The following is a 19,390-nucleotide window of genomic DNA, read 5'->3' on the forward strand; positions in this document are numbered from 1 at the left end:
AGATAAAACAGAATTAGGTGTAATTAAAGCAAGTTTTAATACTTTAGGGCTTATTTTTCCTACAGTTTGATGATTAACAAAAAAAATGAAAATAGTTTTTCACTTCTTTTTCTTTACACACATGTAAATACATTTTCAGATTTATTTTTTTAAAGCAATCCACTAGTCATGAAATAGTAACTGAAAAAAACCCTTCAGTTTGTTTTCTTCTGAGCACTAATGTTGACCTTTACATGCCTTCACTTGTGTTCTTTTTTCCTCCCATATTTTTTTTACTAGCTTACCAGGAGTGAGAAAAGACAATGGATCCAGACTTTTTAAATGCATTTGCACAGCCTCCTACTCTTGTGACTGAGAATGTCATTGCGCAAGGTATGTACCTTATGAACCAGGGCAGGAAAAAGTTCAAAGAATCACCTAAGAACCAAACAGAAAATGTGCAGTACAAATGAATTGTATATTTTTCAGCAGTGACCTCATGGTTTTGTCAGCAGTGAGTAAGCTCTGTGTGTGTAATTTGGCTGCTGAGTCTTTGGAGGCAGATCATGAAGAAGCAACACGAATTCTAGCTGGTTCTTTCACTGAAATTTAAATTCCACACGTAAGGATCTGACCAACTTTGTTTTCCTCTTTCCAGAATTTTCCATCTAGATCTTACTGATTTGAATTATATTGAAGTATACTTTCCAACAGCACTCTTGAAAGTATGATATACCATTTTCTTGTTCACAAGGAATCAAAATTAAAAAGGACAGTGTTTCTACATACCACAATCAGCAACACTGGGAATATCAAACTGATAGCAGATTTTGCCACGAACTTGCATTAGTCATATCCGATAATTGTCATGGATCTTGTTTGCTTCCTTCCATAGGTGAGAAGAGGAAACTCATAAAACCAACCTCAAGGAACAATCCCAAATTGGAAGAATTAAAACAGGTACCACTTCTTTTACTATACCATTTAACCCTCACCTCAGGTTGTTTTAACCTGTTGTGTTAAAGGAACCAAAGAACCTGGTTCTTTAGCCTGTTGTGTTCAGCCCTGTAAATCACTGAAATCTTTGAATCCAGTCACTCACTCTCTATAAATGAGAATGAGCTCTGCTTTTGGCATTTGGGCTCCACACAAGTAAACCAGATCTTCTGCTTAAGCACAATGCCAGGATGGCTGGGGCCATACAGGACCAAGCTTCAAATCCTTGCAGTGGTCACTGCTGGGTGTAAAGTGGAGTGCAGATTCAAAAACTGAGTTGTTTCTTATATGATACCTCTTGTAACCTGGGACATGTGGGTGAGCCACACCAGAAGTACCCAGTTGCCACTTCATTGTAATGATAGTGTGATAGCAGTGAGAATCCAGCTGAAACAGCAGATTGTGACCACAAGCAGACCCATGTCAGCATTTGCTGTGACTAGAGATGTTCAGATACATGCAAGTTTGCTGCACTAATTCCATGACAACAAGTTTTAGGAATGCTGTACTGATCTGCAGCAGACTTCTACCTCCCCTGGCAGCTGCATTGGCTGTGATGCAGCCTGACAAGGAGCAGGGGGAGAAGGGATGAAGGGTATGCAAGTCACCAAGAATTCAGGATAAAAGCTTTCAAGTTGTTGTATGGTGCATTGCCTGCTTGAGGTAACTGTGAAGGATGAATCCTATTTCATGGGAAATTCCTTTATTTCCAAGTGTTTCCCCAGTGCATTCAATCACCATGTTTCCCTAATGGCACAGCCCAGGGAAAGGCTCACATACTGAAATTTCCTGGAAGAAAAGTGGCATATCTCTTGTGAGACCAGCACTTCTTGCATTATGGGGATGCTAAAATTGTTATAAATATTATGAAAAGCAGCTTAAGCTATGTGTTGATGTGTGTATTATACAGCACTTATAAATCCAGAGATAGGTGCATTTCTATATTACGTTTTTGTGCACATTTGATCAAAGAGATTTGATTTTCATGTCAGGCTTTCACAATGTTTTTATACAAAGGAGAAAATCTGAAAGGTGGTGCTGCAAAATGCAATTATGTTGTCTACAGAAACACTGAATTTGTTCTTTCCAGATTGCCAAAAATGAAGAGTTTTCCTCAGTTTATGAAGAGTTCTGTGAGCTTCAGTGTTTAATCCATTTTCTATCATATTCCTGAAACAATGTTCTTCACTGTCTAATTTCTTATCTTTGTATGATGAGGAGGTGGAAGTTAAGTCCTGAGAGAGGCAAAGTCCTCTGGGTGCCCATTGGTGCCACTGATTACCTTCTTAATCTAAAGGTTTGAAGGCTCCTCTAGAGAAGTAATTGGGATGGAGCCAGGGACAGGGAGGTATCTTCAAGGGAAGAATAAATGTAGCAAAGAAACTCACATGGGAGAAAGACTGTTTGACTGCATTTTCATTTTGAGGTGGCTTTGGAGAACTAAGGAATGTGAAATGGCTCACTGTAGTTACTATAAATATCAAGTTGCATGTAAAATAGAAGATGGTTACGTTTGGAAGCCAGCAGCAAACTTGTTGACGCACTCCATTTCTCCTTTGCCTATTTACTCATTTTCAGACACAAGGCTGTGCTCTACAGCTGAGTGGGGATCCAGCATCTGGACAGAAAGCAGAGTTGTGTGAGCTGCAGGCTGTGGATGTAGCTGTTTCAAGCTGAGATAGCAAATGAGGGATGTCATAGGTCTGTACTCAGCAGTACTTACTGATTTTCTGACTTCCCTCTGGTTGTACTGTTATGTTTAGGGTACCACTCTACCCCTTACACATCTAAAGTATCATCAGGTCTTAACCTGCAAGCATTAGCTAAGGAGCTCTAGAAGACTCTTGTTGCTTCTTAGCAGAGAAAGTATTACACTTCGACAGCTTCTCAGTTCAAGCATTTTTGTTTCCTGTGCAGTTTCAAGCATTTCAGAGATTTATTTTTTTTTCAGACCTTTTTTACATTTTAGTTAACATTGGCTAACTTACAGGGATCTGCTATGAATTTTCTCCTCTGTTTACAGCAAGTGAGAAAGAGATTATCCATATGACAAACTCCACTCACTTGTAGCAATCATAATGATACAAGCAATACCCATCCCTCTTTCAAGAGAGATGCTCATGTTAGCAGCCAGCTGGGGCTACTGCTTTTCAGGTCTGCTTCACCAGGTCTTCTTCCCTTTCTGTCAACATATGTTGGATAAAACACAGGCCAGGAGAAGTGCTGAGGAGCTGTTTTGTTATCCTGTGTAGAAGCACATGTGATTCCTTTTCAGTTGTAGCCAGCCCTTGGCTTCCTAAGTAGCTTCCCCTTGCAAAGGAAGGAAGGATATTGGAAAGGCCAGTGGGAGGACTGCCACGTAAGAAAGCCCCAAAAAGGTATTTGGTGAGTGATTAGTACAACATTGCAGAAAGAGAAAGAAAACAAAAATAGGAGAGGAAAGGAAGTAGTGCTAATAACATGGATGAGTACAAGAAACAACCCACAGAATGACTGAAGACTTTTTCCTTACAAACTTTGCCTGCCAGTCAGATTTGTGTGAATTCTGTGATACCTGATGAAGGCAGAGAATGGGAAGTGTACTGTGCAGCCTCTTCCCTGATGGAAGTGGGAACATGGTCTGCCTCCCATTTCTATAAAATTCATAAGAGGAAGTGTCTTGTTGTGTTTCACCTGAGTGCTATACTGTCTAAATAATTGTCAGCTGCTTTGTTTTCTTCTACAGTTATTAATTGACTGGATTAACAGGACACTGCAAGAAGAGCACATAGTAGTTAAAAGTCTGGAAGAAGACCTGTATGATGGGCTGGTACTTCATCACCTCTTGGGTAAGCTGCTCCTTTGAGTTTAGTTTGCAGACACATCATGGAGGAAGTTCCAGGTCAGAGAATAAACCTCACAAATGGCCATAGCAGTGATCTGACAGAGTCTCACTGCTTGCTAACAGAGAAAGCACTGCACTGGGAAACATCTCTGATAATTGCAGTTCTGAACAAGAGACTAATGATCCACTATGGTTTTTCATAATTGTTTTACTTCTAAGAAAGTCTTTTTACCTGCTAGTTGACATAATGAAAAGGTTAACTTTGAAGTGTAAAATTCAGTGCCTCTGAAAGGAAGGAAGGGTTCATAAGCCAAAAGCACAAAGGTGCCTTGTGATGCTACCAGAAACACTGGATGGAATTAGCACTATATGTTTTCCTGCTTTAGAAAAATAAAAAGTTCTAAGCCTAAAGAACTGGTCTGGAACTGAAGCTGATGAAAATCTAGTGCCTTTTGGCACTATGAGATGTTTGTTTAAAGATGTCACCTGAGCACGTGGAGCAACCTGTTGATCTATTTCTCCATCTCTCCTATCCCTACTACGTTTTTGCTTCCCATTTCACTCTCTTTGGGGATGCCTTTCAAATCATATCTCCTTTCCACCAAGGCTGATGGCAGCAGTGTGAACAGCAGCAGATTGGCTTATGTTCATAGTTACTTGCCTGAGCAATGAGCTGAGATTTCTTCTATATATGAGTTGATATGGATTTTGGACACTCTACAGGAAAGATTCACTCATTGTGTTTCTGTAGCATGTGCTAGGAAAAGGAGGAACATAGAGTGCTAGAGTTGGGGGATGATGCTGTAAGGAATGACTTGAGTCCTCTCTCTCTTGCAGAGCTTCCCTGATTTTACTGAGGCTTTCAGAGAGCACAGGAGTTTAACAAGACTTACAGCTGGGGGATGTGGGTTTGTGGAAGCTATTAAGTGGTACCAAACATTTAAAACAAGACTTTGTGTGCTTTACTGGCATTTTATGTTTCTCATTTATTTTTTTCCCTATGGTGGTGTTAAAATACATCCTATTCCTTCCCATGGGCTCTCTGTCAAAGAAAACCTCGGATCTCTCAAGCTGGATGTTGACAAGATTGCACTAACAGAAAAAAAACAGCGACAGAAACTCTCTGTGATTCTGGAAGCTGTGGCCAAGTGTTTGCAACTGGAAGAAAGTCAGCTGAAATGGAGTGTGGAATGTAGGTGCAGAAGTGAAATTGGAGAAAATTATCCATCACGGGGCTTCCTCTGCTATAAGGCTGCTGTGAGGCAGAGGGCTGCCAGAACAGTAATTAAACCACCTGTTTTCAATTATTAGTTGAACCAAAAGTGAGACAGGAATATCTGACCCTGACTGGGTTTGCTCCTCTAAGTGTGTGGCTTGTGGATCACTGAACAGCCCCCAATGTCCATGTGTATGTCTCACGAAAAGGACTTTTAAGCTGTGTTATTGCTAAATTGTGGGATTCTATAAACCCCAGTCTGATGTCCCACCTGTTTTATGGCCCTCCATGGCTTTGGAATTCTCTGCACAGGGAGAATTCATGATGTTGGAGTGACGTTTGCTTCTTTTTCACACTAAACATTGTTTTCTTTCTTTACATGGAATAGCTATCTTGGCCAAGGACTTACTGAGCACACTGCATCTTCTGGTTGCTATTGCAAAGCACTTTGCACCCCACCTGGCCCTGCCTCCAAATGTTCAAGTGGAAACGATCATCATTGAGGTATTTATAGTTTCAGTATTTGTTACAGTAGGGCCTAGAGTCCTTTCATAAGGCTAACTTGCTCAGAATTAGGGAGAAATATGTGTGCAGCTGTGAAAGAGATACTTCTATATCCTGTGAACCATGCCTTTTAATTTCTGAGTTTGCTGGACTAGATTTAGGTTTCAGTTCTGATGCTCTGTCTTAAAAAGGAGAGAAACACTATGCTGTTTTTCTTCCGTGATCAAAAAAAGAGGAATGGTCCAAACTGAAAACAGCTTTTGATCTCTGTAAAGAAGAAAAAGAAGAAATTCTGCTGTTACTATCTCTAAATGTTATAAAATAGAAACCTGTACTCATAAATCATGACACTGGTGTAATGCTGAGGATTTTTTTCTTTAGGAGAAGAGAGTTTTTATTCCCCTTCCACTGGGGTCATATTTTGGTGTTTTTTCTCTACAAACAGAGATCTACAAGCTTTCTCCCTCTATTTTATTTCTTAAAGTCAGTTCTGGGATTGTAGAATGATATCAAATATCCTACAATTTGAGACATAATTGCAAAAATTAGCACCACTGTGTCACAGTTTAAACAGAGGGTTTGCAATACAGTGGCTCTGGGAGCTCAGCACAGTCTGTATGGCATGACCTAGTGCTGTTCCCCCTTTGGAGGATCACAAAGTGGGGAGGTCCAGGGAGGTTGTGGATGCCCCAACCCTGGCAGTGTTCAAAGCCAGGCTGGATAAAGCCTTGAGCAACCTGCTCTGGTGGGAGGTGTCTCTGGCCATGGTAGGGGAAATTGGGACTAGATGATCTTTAAGGTCCATTCCAACTCCTTAGCATTCTGTGCTTCTATGATCATAACTGGAGCTGAAACAAAGCATGCCCTTGAGCTATGTGTGTCACTTTTGGAGGTTTAGAAGTGTTCTGGAGGTACATTTCAGCTGTGCAGAAATTGGGAAGGGTTATCTGTGAAACCACAGCACTGTAAAGGGTCATTAACCCTGAGAGAGAGAGGAAAGGCAGGGGACGCAGTAGGATTGGGGTAATGAGCTAATTCCCTGCAGAAGAAATCAATGCCCCTGATGGGGGAACAGGAGTCATTAGGGCAAAAGTGAGGAAAAACCATGAAGGTACAGCTCGGAATAGGGACTGAGGGCAGGAAGGAAACAAGGGACCCTGGAGAGAGCCTGGCCTTTCTGTGACAGGTGCCTGCAGGAAGGACCTGCCTTTGCCCCATGGGAATGGGTGCACTTGTTGCAGATGTCGCTGTGAATGTAGAGATGGTCAAGACACAGGATCTGTGACAATAGCAAAACTTTATTTCTAATTCCCCCACCATCTGTACAGTGCTTCTTTTATACCATTTTTCACACACTGTGCACACACTGTGTTAATTATTTATTGGTCAGTGATGTGGTAATGCTTAATTTATTGGTTAACAGTTGTTTATATATGCTCTTATTAACTATCCCAAAATATTCTCTTCCCAAAACAGCTCATTCTACAGTTTCAAGGGCCTGATCACAGGTCATAATTTCAGGGACTGGTTTCTGTTTTTGAGGATTGAATCTTAGATGACAATTAGCTTTAATATGCCCTGGTTGTCCACAGCTGTGACAATAGTGAGACAATTTTACTGCATTAGTAAATGAGTCAGCCAGCATGGTCATTTGATAAGAAGTAGTTCCAACTTTTGCACAATCATCTATCATCTCTTCCAAAGATGGATTATGGCTTGGCAGGAAATCAATAATTTTCCTGCAATCCTCATTTGGGCTTCCTGTGCTAATTGCAAAAGTAACTGATTTTTTGCATCATGATCTGCAATTTGTTTTTCCATTGCATCTGTTAACCTTTTGCTAAAAGTCAGGTATGGTTCTTGAGGACCTTGCTTTATTGTAGAATACCTTTGGGTTGGCACTGACATGTTGGCCACTTTCAGCAGAGCCTGCAGCCCAGTATCTCTTGCCTTTGCCAATACTAAAGGGTGTAATTGCTCCCCGTTAGCAGCTGCTATTTCATCTGTTTCCAAAATTCAACGGGGTCATACGTTGATACGGTAACTGACATCAGGTTTACAGTGAAAACATTCTCCGGTGAATTAATGGAAGAGCAATAGTTAGAGTCCCTCCTATTTGCATTTTTAGAGTCTGTGTGCTGAGGAAAATCTCCAGGCTGTCTGAGCTTCCCCAGAGGAACAGACAGATTAAGCAAAGGCTCGGCGGGCAGTGCCTCACCCTGCAGCCCCCTCAGATTCCTTAAAGTTGGATGGTGTTTCTGCTGCCCATTCCATATCTCTTTCTGCCTTTTGTAGTTTAAGCATATCTCTCACCACCCTCCAGGTCATTACTAAATCTCTAGAGATCTCATTCCCTTGAGCCACCGACTCAGAAATCATAGCACTGATTCCTTCCCAGAAGTTAACACTGAATGCATTCTCAGTAGTGGCTTCTATCCCTTGGCCTTTACACCATAACAACAGGGCTCGTAGTGTCCGTTTGTCGTATCTTACTCCTCGCTTGCCTAACATGAGGGTCCATATATTAATTATGGATTGTTCCTCAATGGATGCCCTGGCTCCCATTATTGTTCCCAGCAGCTCACCTGTCTTCCCCAGGTATCTTCTATAAATTCAGTCCAGACCTATACAGCTCTCCACGCTGTTTTCACTCCGCTGGGCTCCATCTCCACTGCTCTCCCCTCAGCCCAACTGCCACCACATCACATCTGATCCCAGATCACATCAGTGCACACCAAGGTCACCACTTGTTGCAGACGTTGCTGTGAATGCAGAGATGGTCAAGACACAGGATCTGTGACAATAGCAAAACTTTATTTCTAATTCCCCCACCATCTGTACAGTGCTTCTTTTATACCATTTTTCACACACTGTGCACACACTGTGTTAATTATCTATTGGTCAGCGATGTGGTAATGCTTAATTTATTGGTTAACAGTTGTTTATATGTGCCCTTATTAACTATCCCAAAACATTCTCTTCTTATCGACATCTTCTTCATTTCTTCCAAGATGTTTTCCTTGTTATTCTCACAGATACAAGCTAATCATTCTCCTTTTATAGTCCTTTCTCAAAACAAGTTTTTACCTCATTAGTCTCACAGATACAGACTTATCTCATCAAGGTCAATGTTGTTCTCATTCGTGAGGCCTTCAGTCCAGCTCTCAGCCCTCACGTGCACTGCTCTTCAGCAGTGAGTTGACTCAAAGGAGTTGACTCAGTATGTAAACAGAGAATGTTTTTCACTGCCTGAAAGGAAAGAGCAGCAAACACCAAGCAAGGACTTTTCTGTGGTGTTTTCCAGATACCTGAATAAAGCAGCAGGCACAACCATCCTCTCCTGTCAGTCGGGTGAAGCACGGGGTTTGTTTTTTTTGATGCTATGTAGATTCTCAGAACTATATCGAGGAAAAGCTGTAAAGAGGAAGAAAGTAACTTCCAGTAAGATATGTGAGGAGCAGCTGAGGATGCTGGAGGTGTTTAGTCTGGAGAAAAGGAGGTTCAGGGGAGACCTTATTGCTGTCTATAATTACCTGAAAGGAGGTTGTAGCAAAGTGAGGTCAGTCTGTTCTCCTAGGTAACAGGATAAGAGGAAATGGCCTCAAGCTGTGCCAGGGTAGTCTTAGATTGGCTATTAGGAAACATTTCTTCACAGAAAGGGCAGCCAAGCGTTGGAATAGGCCACCCAGGGCAGAGGTTGAGTCACCATCCCTGGAGGGATTTAAAAGTCGTGTAGATGTGCTGCTTAGGGACATGTTTTAGTGATGGCCTTGGCAGTGCTGGGGGAATAGTTGGACTTTTCCAACCTAAGCAATTCTGTGTTTCTATGACTCTGTGCACATGCCAACCTCTAAACTTCTCCAGCTGAGGGACCACAGGCTGCTCTTCTTTCTCTGAGGGAGAAATAAGTAACTCAAAGTATTTGTATTAATTATACTGGACTTAGTGATTAAATGCTCTCTGCTAATAATTTAAGGTTAAGAAAGCCTCATTCTTGCTTATTAATTTTTTGTGTCTGTGATAAACCCAAAATTTTTATTTTCCTTTCAACAGAACACCTCCAGAGGATTAAAGACAGCAAATGCAATGGAATATATAACAGAAAACAAGTAAGAGGGGATATATCTGGTTTTTATGCTGTCAGTCAGAAGTGTTGTGGGTTTGTTCCCCCTTAGAAAAATAGCTGGGATCATGATGATGCCAAAAGGTGTCAACCCAGGCATGCATGTCCATGTGAGATGTTTCTCATATTTCTTTCCTTTTGGTTTTTTTTTTCCCCTCTTCAGATTTGGTATTTTGGTGTAATACCTTTCTTTGATATTTATATAAACTTCTCTAAAATAATATGTGTGATTATTTCTGAGGCTTAGTGTTTGTCATTGCCATGGTATATCATAGCAAATATAGTAATATAATTCCAGTACTGTAAATTTCCCTGTGCCAGACTAAACTGGAAATTTTCTAAAGCCACAAAGTTTTAAATCTACTTTTAATTTGTTGTTGTTGTGTCATTAAATAAAGAGACAGAAGGCACCTCTTTTCTTATTTTACTGTGAAAGGTTTGAGCTTACTCAGTTTGTGAGGTATTGTCATTATTAAAGGAGTTAAGTAGTAAGATACCATTTATATACTGAGAAAATATGGGTATATTTCCAAGAACAACAAACAGATTTTCCTATAATAATTTTTAGATGCTAGAACATCTTCAAACTCTAATATCATGAGCATCTTACAGGAAGAGGATATCAAGGATTGTGCTTATAAACTAAAGGTTCATTGGTCTGTGGGCCAGTTAAATTCTCATATGCTTCCAAGAGCCCATACAGATATACAGTTAACTTAAAAATGTCTGTTGCAAAGTCACTCTGACATAAAGTTAATGGCACTTTGAACTCTTATCTCCTGCTTCACAAGATAGCAGATAAGCTTTGCTTATGAATAAGATTAGTTCTGCTGAATGATTTTTCTAATTCTTGGTTTTTTTATTGCACTTTTAGAGACAATATAGAAGCACAGTCAAGTAAGTACTGGCATTGCCAAGCTCAGCATTTCATTATTATGTGCTATTATGCACCACATCCTGTTCCATTTTTACTTCACAATAAAATCAGTATGCTCCCACTAAAGTTAATGGAGATTCATGGAATTGTCCTAGTGTTTTCCTCCAAATATCTTCTGTTAATGTTTGTTCATAGCAACACAATATAGTTTGGAAATTGGATGGTTACTTTGCCCATGGACTACAGGCAACAGATGGGAGGTGAGACAAGAGATGAACAGTGGGTTGATGACCCAACAGAAATAGACCTGTCTGAGGACAAAGTATGTCTTGGATTTATGCATGGTCCTCATTTATTGTTGGAACTATTTATGATCATAAAGGCTTCAGAACTGTACTTCTCATTGCTACCAGTTTCAATATACTTTCCTTTCTGCAGTTTGCAAATGAGGTTCTGAAATCTGCTGGTACTGAGTTATGGATGGCAGCTCAGTGAAACCAATTTCCCCAGAGGTTTTACCCTTAGAGGTTTTGGGGGCTGTGAAACACTTGAGGTGGAAAACATCCACATGCTCAGAGCCTGCAGAAGGTCTGGGTACTGCTCAGGCTTCAGGGTGAGCTGTTCTTCCTTGCTGTGGAGGAGCATGTTACGTTCCCAGTGAACCAAGGCAACTTTTAATTCTCTGCTGTGCCCTTTATGTTAATGTTTTCATCCTTTGCAGAGGTGCAAACTATTGTTTAATATGCATTTTTCACTTATTCCACTGAGTGTTCTCTGGTGTGAGCTGAAATTGTGGGAAAAACCCAAACCCACCTGTAATTAGGTGTTTCTTTCAGTGGAGTGATTCTGCTGTGTAGAGAACTCTGCAATTCAGTCTTCAAAATTCTCTCTCTGTTTTTGACACAGCTTGCTTAACAAAGAGAGAAATCCCAAAGCATGGCTCCAGGAGAGGGCTCCCTACTTTGCACCACGGTTGCAGGTTTCAGACAGTTGCTTAGAGATTTGTTTGATGGATTGACCTTTTCCCTGACATTGATCCTGCAGCAACCCCCAAACAGGGAGAACAAACTCGAGGAGAGCCTTTCACTAAGGAGGCTTCACTGTCGCTGTCTTTTGGGAGGAATCTTCCTTAAGCAAAACTGCCTTTGCTTCCCAGCACTGTAGGAACTGGTTCTCAATTTAATTGTGCTGCCAGAGTGCTCTTCATTTTTAAGGGTGTTTCAAATGCCTTGTTCATGCTTGAACCAGAGCACTGTTCTGGCCAGGTGAAGAGATGGATCCTGCTCTTGCTAAACCTGAGCAGGAAATGGAGGTGAGGCTGGACATTCACAGGGACTTGGATGAATCTCTTTTTCTTGGAAATCTTCAGACTCACACCAGTTCTCCAGCACAGTGCTGCTGGCACCAGCTCAGTGCCTGCCTTTAAACTGGATGGCAGCACTGGTCGTTTTTGAGGTCCCTGAATTTTCAGAGGAAGAGCAGTGTCTCCAAACTTGCTTGTGTTTTTTTTGAAGGAAGGGAGCTGTTTCTTCTGCAAATTTGATATAACAGACATTTCTGTTGGGGGAAAAGCAGTAAAATATATAACTCTTCTTCCAGTATTTTATCCCAGAGGTTCAGGGTTTAAAAAACATAACTGAAAAGATAAACTGTAGAGATGTGAAACTTGGGCATTACTCAGACTGGTGGCAACACAAATCTTGAGAAACTCTGCAGGTGAAAATTACAGATCTGAATGAAGTAAATTGTGTTCTCTGATGCAGTCAGGCTGAAGGGAAGCCTGTCACTCTGTCCTCTGATAAATACAAAAGCAGGATCTCTTTGCATCTCCTGGCTCTTTTCCTCCTTGGCTTATAAGCTGCAAATACCTTTCTCCTTCTGGAACCACATTAAACCTCTGATCTGACAGTTATTCAAAATAAAACCAATTAATGTTGTTTTGATACAGAAGATGATGCCTTTGATGAATTATTTAGCCGTGCTCCAGATAAACTGGATGCTGTAAAAAAGGTAATTTACTTTTTTAGTAGACATCAAAATCTGTAAGGCAAAAACATAAAAAATAAATCTCCACTGAAACAGTTATTTTTTTCTTTCCCCCTTTTCTCCCCTTCTGTTTTCTTTAGGTGTTTTTGCAATTTGTCAACGAGCATGTTGGAAAATTAGGATTAAATGTCAACGACATCAAATCTCAGGTAGTGTGCTCTAAGTTGCATGTTAACCATGTTTTGTCAGTCACTGAAGTGTTTCCTCTCACCATTAGGAATCCTCCTTTTTGTTGCAGGAATTTGAAATTTGGCAACATAACAATGATATCCAGGTTTAGGTTAAGATATCAGGCTTCAGTCTCTGAAGTCTCTGAAGCTAATAAGTAATGAAAAACTACAACTTTGTATTGAATGCTGCCCTTGTAATGCTACAGGGAATAGTTTTTGGAGTCTGCCTAGCTCCTAAGGATGCTCTTTCTGTTGGGATGGAATTAAAGGTATTCTGATGATTAAACTGAAAGCCAAGTTTGATTGCTGGATATGCTTCACAGTATGAAGGCCTGATTTTCATTGCATTTCAAAGTCCCATCCTCTGAGTATTGAGCTTCTTTAGAGTTCATGAAATTTCAAGTGAAGTGCTTGTTAGGCACCCTCGGATCACTTCCCTGGGCACTGGTGAAGAGAGGCACAGCCACACCTCTGCTGTCCACCTCCACTGCTGCTGCCTCTGGGGAGGGTGGATGGGGTTTGTGCAGAGCTGGGGACCCACAGCATCCTCTCTGTGCCTCTCCAGGGAGTGAGCAAGTGATGGGAAATGAGCCAGGGGATGTCCCTCGTGGCTTTTTCATTCCCTGCTTCTGCATACATACAGGCAGAAATCAGCCCACAGCCCTTGCTTTGCTCCAAGTCTCAGTGCAGTTGCAGTCCCTGTGATTTATGCCATGTGGATGAAAAGCAGAGCTGTGCTCCTGTGTTCTTCTGGGTTTTCTTGGTGTGCAACTGTGAGAAAGGAAGTTTTTCAAGTGTTTTGTCATCCATCTCAGTCACCAGGAACAATTTTCTTTTATTTATAGCTACACATTTGTCGCTTTTGTTCATCAGAAGTCACTTTACATCAGGAATAGTTTGTTTTAATAGCTGTCCTTTTACAAGGTCATATTTTCTCTAATAAGAATTTAGGAGCCTTATGTAACCAAATACAAAGTTCACTGTGGAAGAGGTTGAGGGAGCTGAGTCATTAGACTGTCTCCTTGCCAGAGTAACATTTAAATTCCTTTATTGCTAGAATGGCATTTATTGGAATAATTTACTAAAGCCAAATAATTTTCAGATCGTTCTTCATCTAGTTTTCAGATGGAGTTATCTTACTACTCTTAATTGGACAACTGGAGGGTTACTTTCTGCATTTGAGGAATTTCTTCCTGACGCCAGCCAGCACCACGGAGATGGTAGGTTGTTATGTAATTATTTAGAGGTTGAGATATCAAACTTCTTTTGTGTTTAATGCTTCTCTATGTCTGAACAGCTCTGCCTCTTGCTTCAACTGCTGCTGCTGCAGGTGAATCCATACACCTGCAGTGTTTACAGGATGGGGGTTTGGGACAGTATAAATGCATGTGCTTGTTGCTGTTAAAATACCTTGGAACAGGTTGGTGTCTTCTTCAAAATTAGTTATGATCTCATAAGAAGCAAACAACTCTTACTTGCATTTGTTTGGCACATATTTGCTTCTTAAACCTTCTGATGAAATCCAAAGGGTCTGTGTGGTGGGGAATCAATAGACTATCTCCTACAGGTCTGTCCTGCCAACAACATTTTGAAGTGGATGACATCTCTTGCATAGCAGAACTGAATCCCTATGGATTTCATTATTCTGTCCTAAAAATATGAGCCTTAAGACATGATCAGAACATTTTGAAGGCCCCTTCTGTGTTTGGGAAGCTCTTGTGAATTTGCATCCTTTTCTCCTCTAAGGCTGGGAGCTGTAACCTACCCAGCCAGACCTGTTTGAGACCTTTTTCAACCTCTGCCAGGCAGATTTCCTCTGTGCTTTAAAAGTTAAAGGTGGCATCAGGCAGAAGGTAGAGTTTTCTGGGCTGCCAATGTAAATGCCTCCTCCACAGGTCTAGAATGTTGATATATTTTGAGATATTTGAGATATTTTCAGATTGTCTCTGGTGTGGATAGAGGTTATTTTATTCATGTCACTGAATAGCTCTGAAAACCTTGAAACTGTAGCTGTTTTTCCTGGGTTATACTCAGTTAGATCTCTAAAGGTAAAATATGTCAGATCCTTTTTGCCTGAGAGCTCCTGAGAAGGAAATCTCTCCTCTGGCATGGTTTGCTTTACAGCTTTCCCACACAGATGAAGCTTTCATCTGATTCCCAACCTCACCACAGTTAATGTCCCTGGGTAATATTTATTTGTAATGAAAATTCCCACAGGTCCTATATTAATGAATAAATATTCCTGTGGAGCTGTTCATCAAAATTTTGAAAATCACAATTATTTGAGACCTAGGTTCAAATGTTGTCAAAATTTCATTGCTGTCAGTTGGTAACTGCTTAAGGTATTAGGAAAGAATAGATTTTTATTTCTTTTAATCTAAGAATAGGTAAAATATATTTTAAAGGATTGAATAAAACAAAATCAGAGCATTTCCTTGAAATTGTTTTCCTTCCTTTTCTCATCCACTCGGTTTTCAAAATTGTTTGGGCCTGGTCCATTGACTTGGAAGGAAATTTGTGCTAATGCCATTAACTTCATTCAGAGGAAATACTATTTTTTTCTCTTTAAAATTTCATAGATAACCATTTTCTTTTTGGTTCAGCCCTATTCAAGCCTCACAGATCTCTCTCAAGAGATGAGATAGCTGTACAAATCAGAGCTCAGACTTTCCAGTTCTTACCCTGCACTTGCCCATCACTAGCATCAGAGAAGAATAGAATGGAGTTGGGTACTGGTTCACTACAATTCTTTACACTGTAGTAATTTCATTTCAGGCAAAGTGACTGCCAAGTATTGGACTTGCTATTGAACAGTTTGCCAAAGTGGTATTTACTGTTTGTTTCTCCTCTGATATTCATTACCAGATGAAAAGTGGGATGACATTATGACTAAAAATATTGATCGACCATAGTTCAGCTGTCATTTGTACACAAAATATGTCTTACAATTCCCCTGTGCTTTCTTGCTCCCTGTCGTTTTAGACATTAATTGGTACCGTAAAGTATGAAGATGTAACCTTTGGTGAGATTTGAAAGATCTCATTTGTGGTGTTAAAATGGTGACAACAACATGCACTGCTATGATCAGTGCAGTGCATCAACTTCCATTCAAGCTGAAGGAACACTTGAATGTTCAAAGCTGGTAGATACATTTCATGAATTGCAGAGAGGGGAAAGTGGGCTGGAAGGAGTGATACTGAGCAGGAAACAGAAACAAGAAATTGGGAGGACATGAGCCCATGTTAGAGGGACAGGAGGGGTGAGGAAAGCAGGAGCAGATGAGCCTTAAGGTTCCTTGTAACCAAAACCATTCCATGGTTGAAATTTGGGAGGTGACTAACAGCTGCAAGAAGACAACTCTGCATGTGAGTAGGTTTGCTGCAGGTTTTTTGGGATGTTTATTGCCAAAAAAAAAAGAGTTTTGCAAGTGACTGGAAAGAAGTCCAGCTCTGGGTGCTCATGTGTATAGAGGGGTGTGTATTCTGCGTCAAAGAATGTAATCGCAAAATAGACCCAGAGCTGAAATTAGGGGTGAACTTTGTGCAGTCAGGAGATTAAGGTGATGATGAAGGAGGGTCCCTGCACTTATCAAAACTGTGTGAACTTGGTACTTCTGCCAAAACAGACCCAGAGCTGAAGCACCCCAAATGTCCTGACCCCTATCCAGGTGAAAATCCTAGAGCTCTTTTGAGTCTGGAAGTACAGCTGGATAAACCAACTTGTTTTTCAAGGTTTCCTTTCTCTGGTAATTATCAGTATTCCTGTCTGAAGATTCATTTTGAAATCTGCATATTGTCGTTCCTTGAAAATCTCATATGCATTACAAGAGGGAAATGTGCCCTTTTTACTTATGCTGGTTCATTAAGGAAATGATTTATTAATTTTGGTCAGAAGATTGTGTAGAACTGTATGAGCCTAAGCTCTCCTGGCCGCTGACTATCAGAGGATAAACACCAACATGAATCCAAAAAATCAATCTCAGTTACTTGTAAACCAGAGAACCAGGTAAAACATAGTTCTGTTGCTTCACTTCAGAGCATACAGGTTTAGCTTGGCTTATGCACAGGGGACTCCTGTGCTTGTTGTCAGGAGATAATTGGGGAGAGCATGGCAGCAGTTGTGCCTCCCAAAGGAGAAATTGCTTAGTAGCCTAGGGAATGGTGGAGGAGACAGCCCAAAGTTCATTCTGGGCTTGTTACTTCTTCATAGGAAGAGAACTTGCTGATTACCAGCCAAGCAAACAACAGCACTTAAGCCGTTAGAATGGGATATTACTTTTAAAGAATCATTCCTGACTGCTGGTTCTGTGTGTGATGCTGCTTTAATGTGGGAAAGGGATAGAAAAAACAGCGAGGAAAAATCAGAAAGCCCTCCAACCTTTATTCATAAATGTGTGCTTAATTTCTCATGAGTATTATTACTGTTCTTGTGTACAGACATCTTTGCATTGTACAGCAGAAACTTCTAGCTCACAAATATAGCTGATTAGGAGATTTCCAATATTTGTAATTCTGAATGAAATGTAGACAACCTTTTCCTTATGTATTTTTTGTCTGTTCCAAATGTGGTAAGCATATGGGCATTATTTAAAAAATCCCCAGAAATAAACTCCAAGCATCTATTGGATCCAGTTATGAATCCAGCCTGTTTTCCTCAGAGGAACACCCATTAACACAAGTCTTTCACATGCAAGGTCTATTTTTAAATAAATGTATTGTTCTGCCCACTTCATGGGATCTGTTTTGCTGAAGATGGATTTTACATCTAATTTTATGTAACTGGTAGAAATTCTGAAGAGCACTCCATCAAAACTAAGGAGATGAATATGTGTACATATTTATGAATCAGCATCTTTAGCTACTAGAGAAATATTTTTTAAAACTTTCTGGCCACTGCACTGTTGGGTAGAAAATATTTTCTGCTATATTAATCTCTCTCTCTCTCTCTCTCTCACCAACAGCTCCACAATGTTAACCTTGCATTGGACTTGCTGGCAGATGGAGGTCTTCTGAATTTCTCTGTGAACTCTGAAGGTGAGTCATGACATGCAAACTTGGAATAGAATTGCTAATATCCTGGCTTAGCAAAAGTTAGGGTAATTGAAGAAAGCAGGTTCTGCAAGTGACACCGACACACTTCATTACAAGGCTCCTCATTCAGAATGAATAGTAATAAGGCTGAGGCTTGTTTTGAACAATCATTATTTCTATACTGAAAAAGTTGGATTGTTATAAGTTTAGCAACTTTACACTAAACTTAAACTGTTTAGTAAGTCAGTATTTGTTAAAGATTTAAACCTGTGACAGCTCCTAGGGAAATTACAGCAGCTGAGCTGGAGGGAAAGCTTGTAAAAAGTTTCAGTGTATTAAAAGCAAGTTTGTTTCATGCAGGAAGATACCTAGCAGAGTATGTCCTGAAAATCAGAAACATTGATCACTGTATTCAAACCCAAAGAGCTGGTGGGTCAGTCTCCTGAATATGGAAGACAAAGGTTTGAAGTTGCTATTATGCCTGGTTCAGATCTGGGAGCTGAATCTTCATCTCCTACGTCCAAGTGAATGCTTTCATCACTGAATCGATGTGCGTGCATGTTCCTCTCTTTTGCCCTACCACAAAGATAAAAGGAAGCTTCATTTGGATGAGACTAATTTTCCAATTCAAAAAATATTGCACAAAATTGTTTTACCAGCTCCTGGTGGGACGAGGGATGAGGTTACATTCATGGGTGGTGCTGTGACTGTGTAGCCTGACCTTGAAGGGCACATAAACTCATCATTCCTCCCCCAGGATCAAAAGGTTGTTGTTGAATAAGGAAGTGAAATCTTTATTAAAAATAGAAAGCATTATCTCCCATCATTCCTCCCTCAAGATCAAAAGCTTGTTGTTGAATAAGGAAGTGAAACCTTTATTAAAAATAGAAAGCATTATCTCTTCCCCTGTTAGTTACTTGGAAGTGAGTGGGCACATTTGTTTGGTACGTAACACAGAGCATCATGGAGAGAGAGAGAGAGAGAGAGAATTTAGTACTTTCTTCTTTTTTTCTTTTATTCTCTTTTTTCCACTAATGCTTTGGTGATGTCAGCACTTGGCATGTCAGGCATTCATGAATTGTGGACTTTTTGCTGCATTCATAGAGCTGGGAGTCTGGAGAGCTATCTGTGTTAGTGTTGAAAGAGTAATCTGCATGAGCTCAGGTCTCCATGCTGAGATCCACCTTTTGTGTGAAAAGAGATAAATCCATGCTTCCTTTCCTTCCCTCTGGCTGTTCTGCATTGCCTCAAACACAGACTTGAGCAGTATAAGAAATACTGGTGCCAACATCTGCAAGTCCTTTGGCTTCACTGGGAAAATCCTCAGCTAGTGAGTGAATTTAGTATGATTTAGGGGTACTTATTACAGCTACACTATTCAGACTGTTCAAGGATCTCATTTACTAGTGTTAGCCTTTCTCCTGGTGATTTGCAGCACTGTGAGAAGAAGAGCAAACCCTCTAAACTGGTTAACCTCTTCCATTGTAATTATTAAACACAAGAGCAGTTTGCTCAGTGTTTAGCCAAGAAACAGAAGCTGAAAACTAAACAAAAAAAAAAAAAAATAAAAAAGTAAGCATCCAGTGGCAGCAAAAAATGATGGAAAAATTAAAACCAAAAAAAAA

At 40.4% G+C, this 19,390-nt stretch overlaps 1 protein-coding gene across 1 annotated transcript in view; it reads left to right on the forward strand.

The window, feature by feature from the left end:
- The first annotated feature begins 302 nt into the window (after positions 1-302).
- PARVG (parvin, gamma) overlaps positions 303-19,390 on the forward strand; it is a 19,520-nt gene continuing 432 nt past the window's right edge. The window contains exons 1-11 of the mRNA XM_009076501.1: positions 303-372; positions 875-939; positions 3,701-3,803; positions 4,851-4,991; positions 5,404-5,519; positions 9,573-9,628; positions 10,517-10,539; positions 12,468-12,529; positions 12,646-12,714; positions 13,854-13,955; positions 17,696-17,768. Of these exons, the coding sequence (XP_009074749.1) occupies positions 303-372; positions 875-939; positions 3,701-3,803; positions 4,851-4,991; positions 5,404-5,519; positions 9,573-9,628; positions 10,517-10,539; positions 12,468-12,529; positions 12,646-12,714; positions 13,854-13,955; positions 17,696-17,768 (880 nt within the window). The remainder of the gene's footprint in view (positions 373-874; positions 940-3,700; positions 3,804-4,850; positions 4,992-5,403; positions 5,520-9,572; positions 9,629-10,516; positions 10,540-12,467; positions 12,530-12,645; positions 12,715-13,853; positions 13,956-17,695; positions 17,769-19,390) is intronic.

This window comes from Acanthisitta chloris, unplaced genomic scaffold, assembly GCF_000695815.1.
Source record: "Acanthisitta chloris isolate BGI_N310 unplaced genomic scaffold, ASM69581v1 scaffold3126, whole genome shotgun sequence".
In the NCBI taxonomy this organism is placed as follows: Eukaryota; Metazoa; Chordata; class Aves; order Passeriformes; family Acanthisittidae; genus Acanthisitta; species Acanthisitta chloris.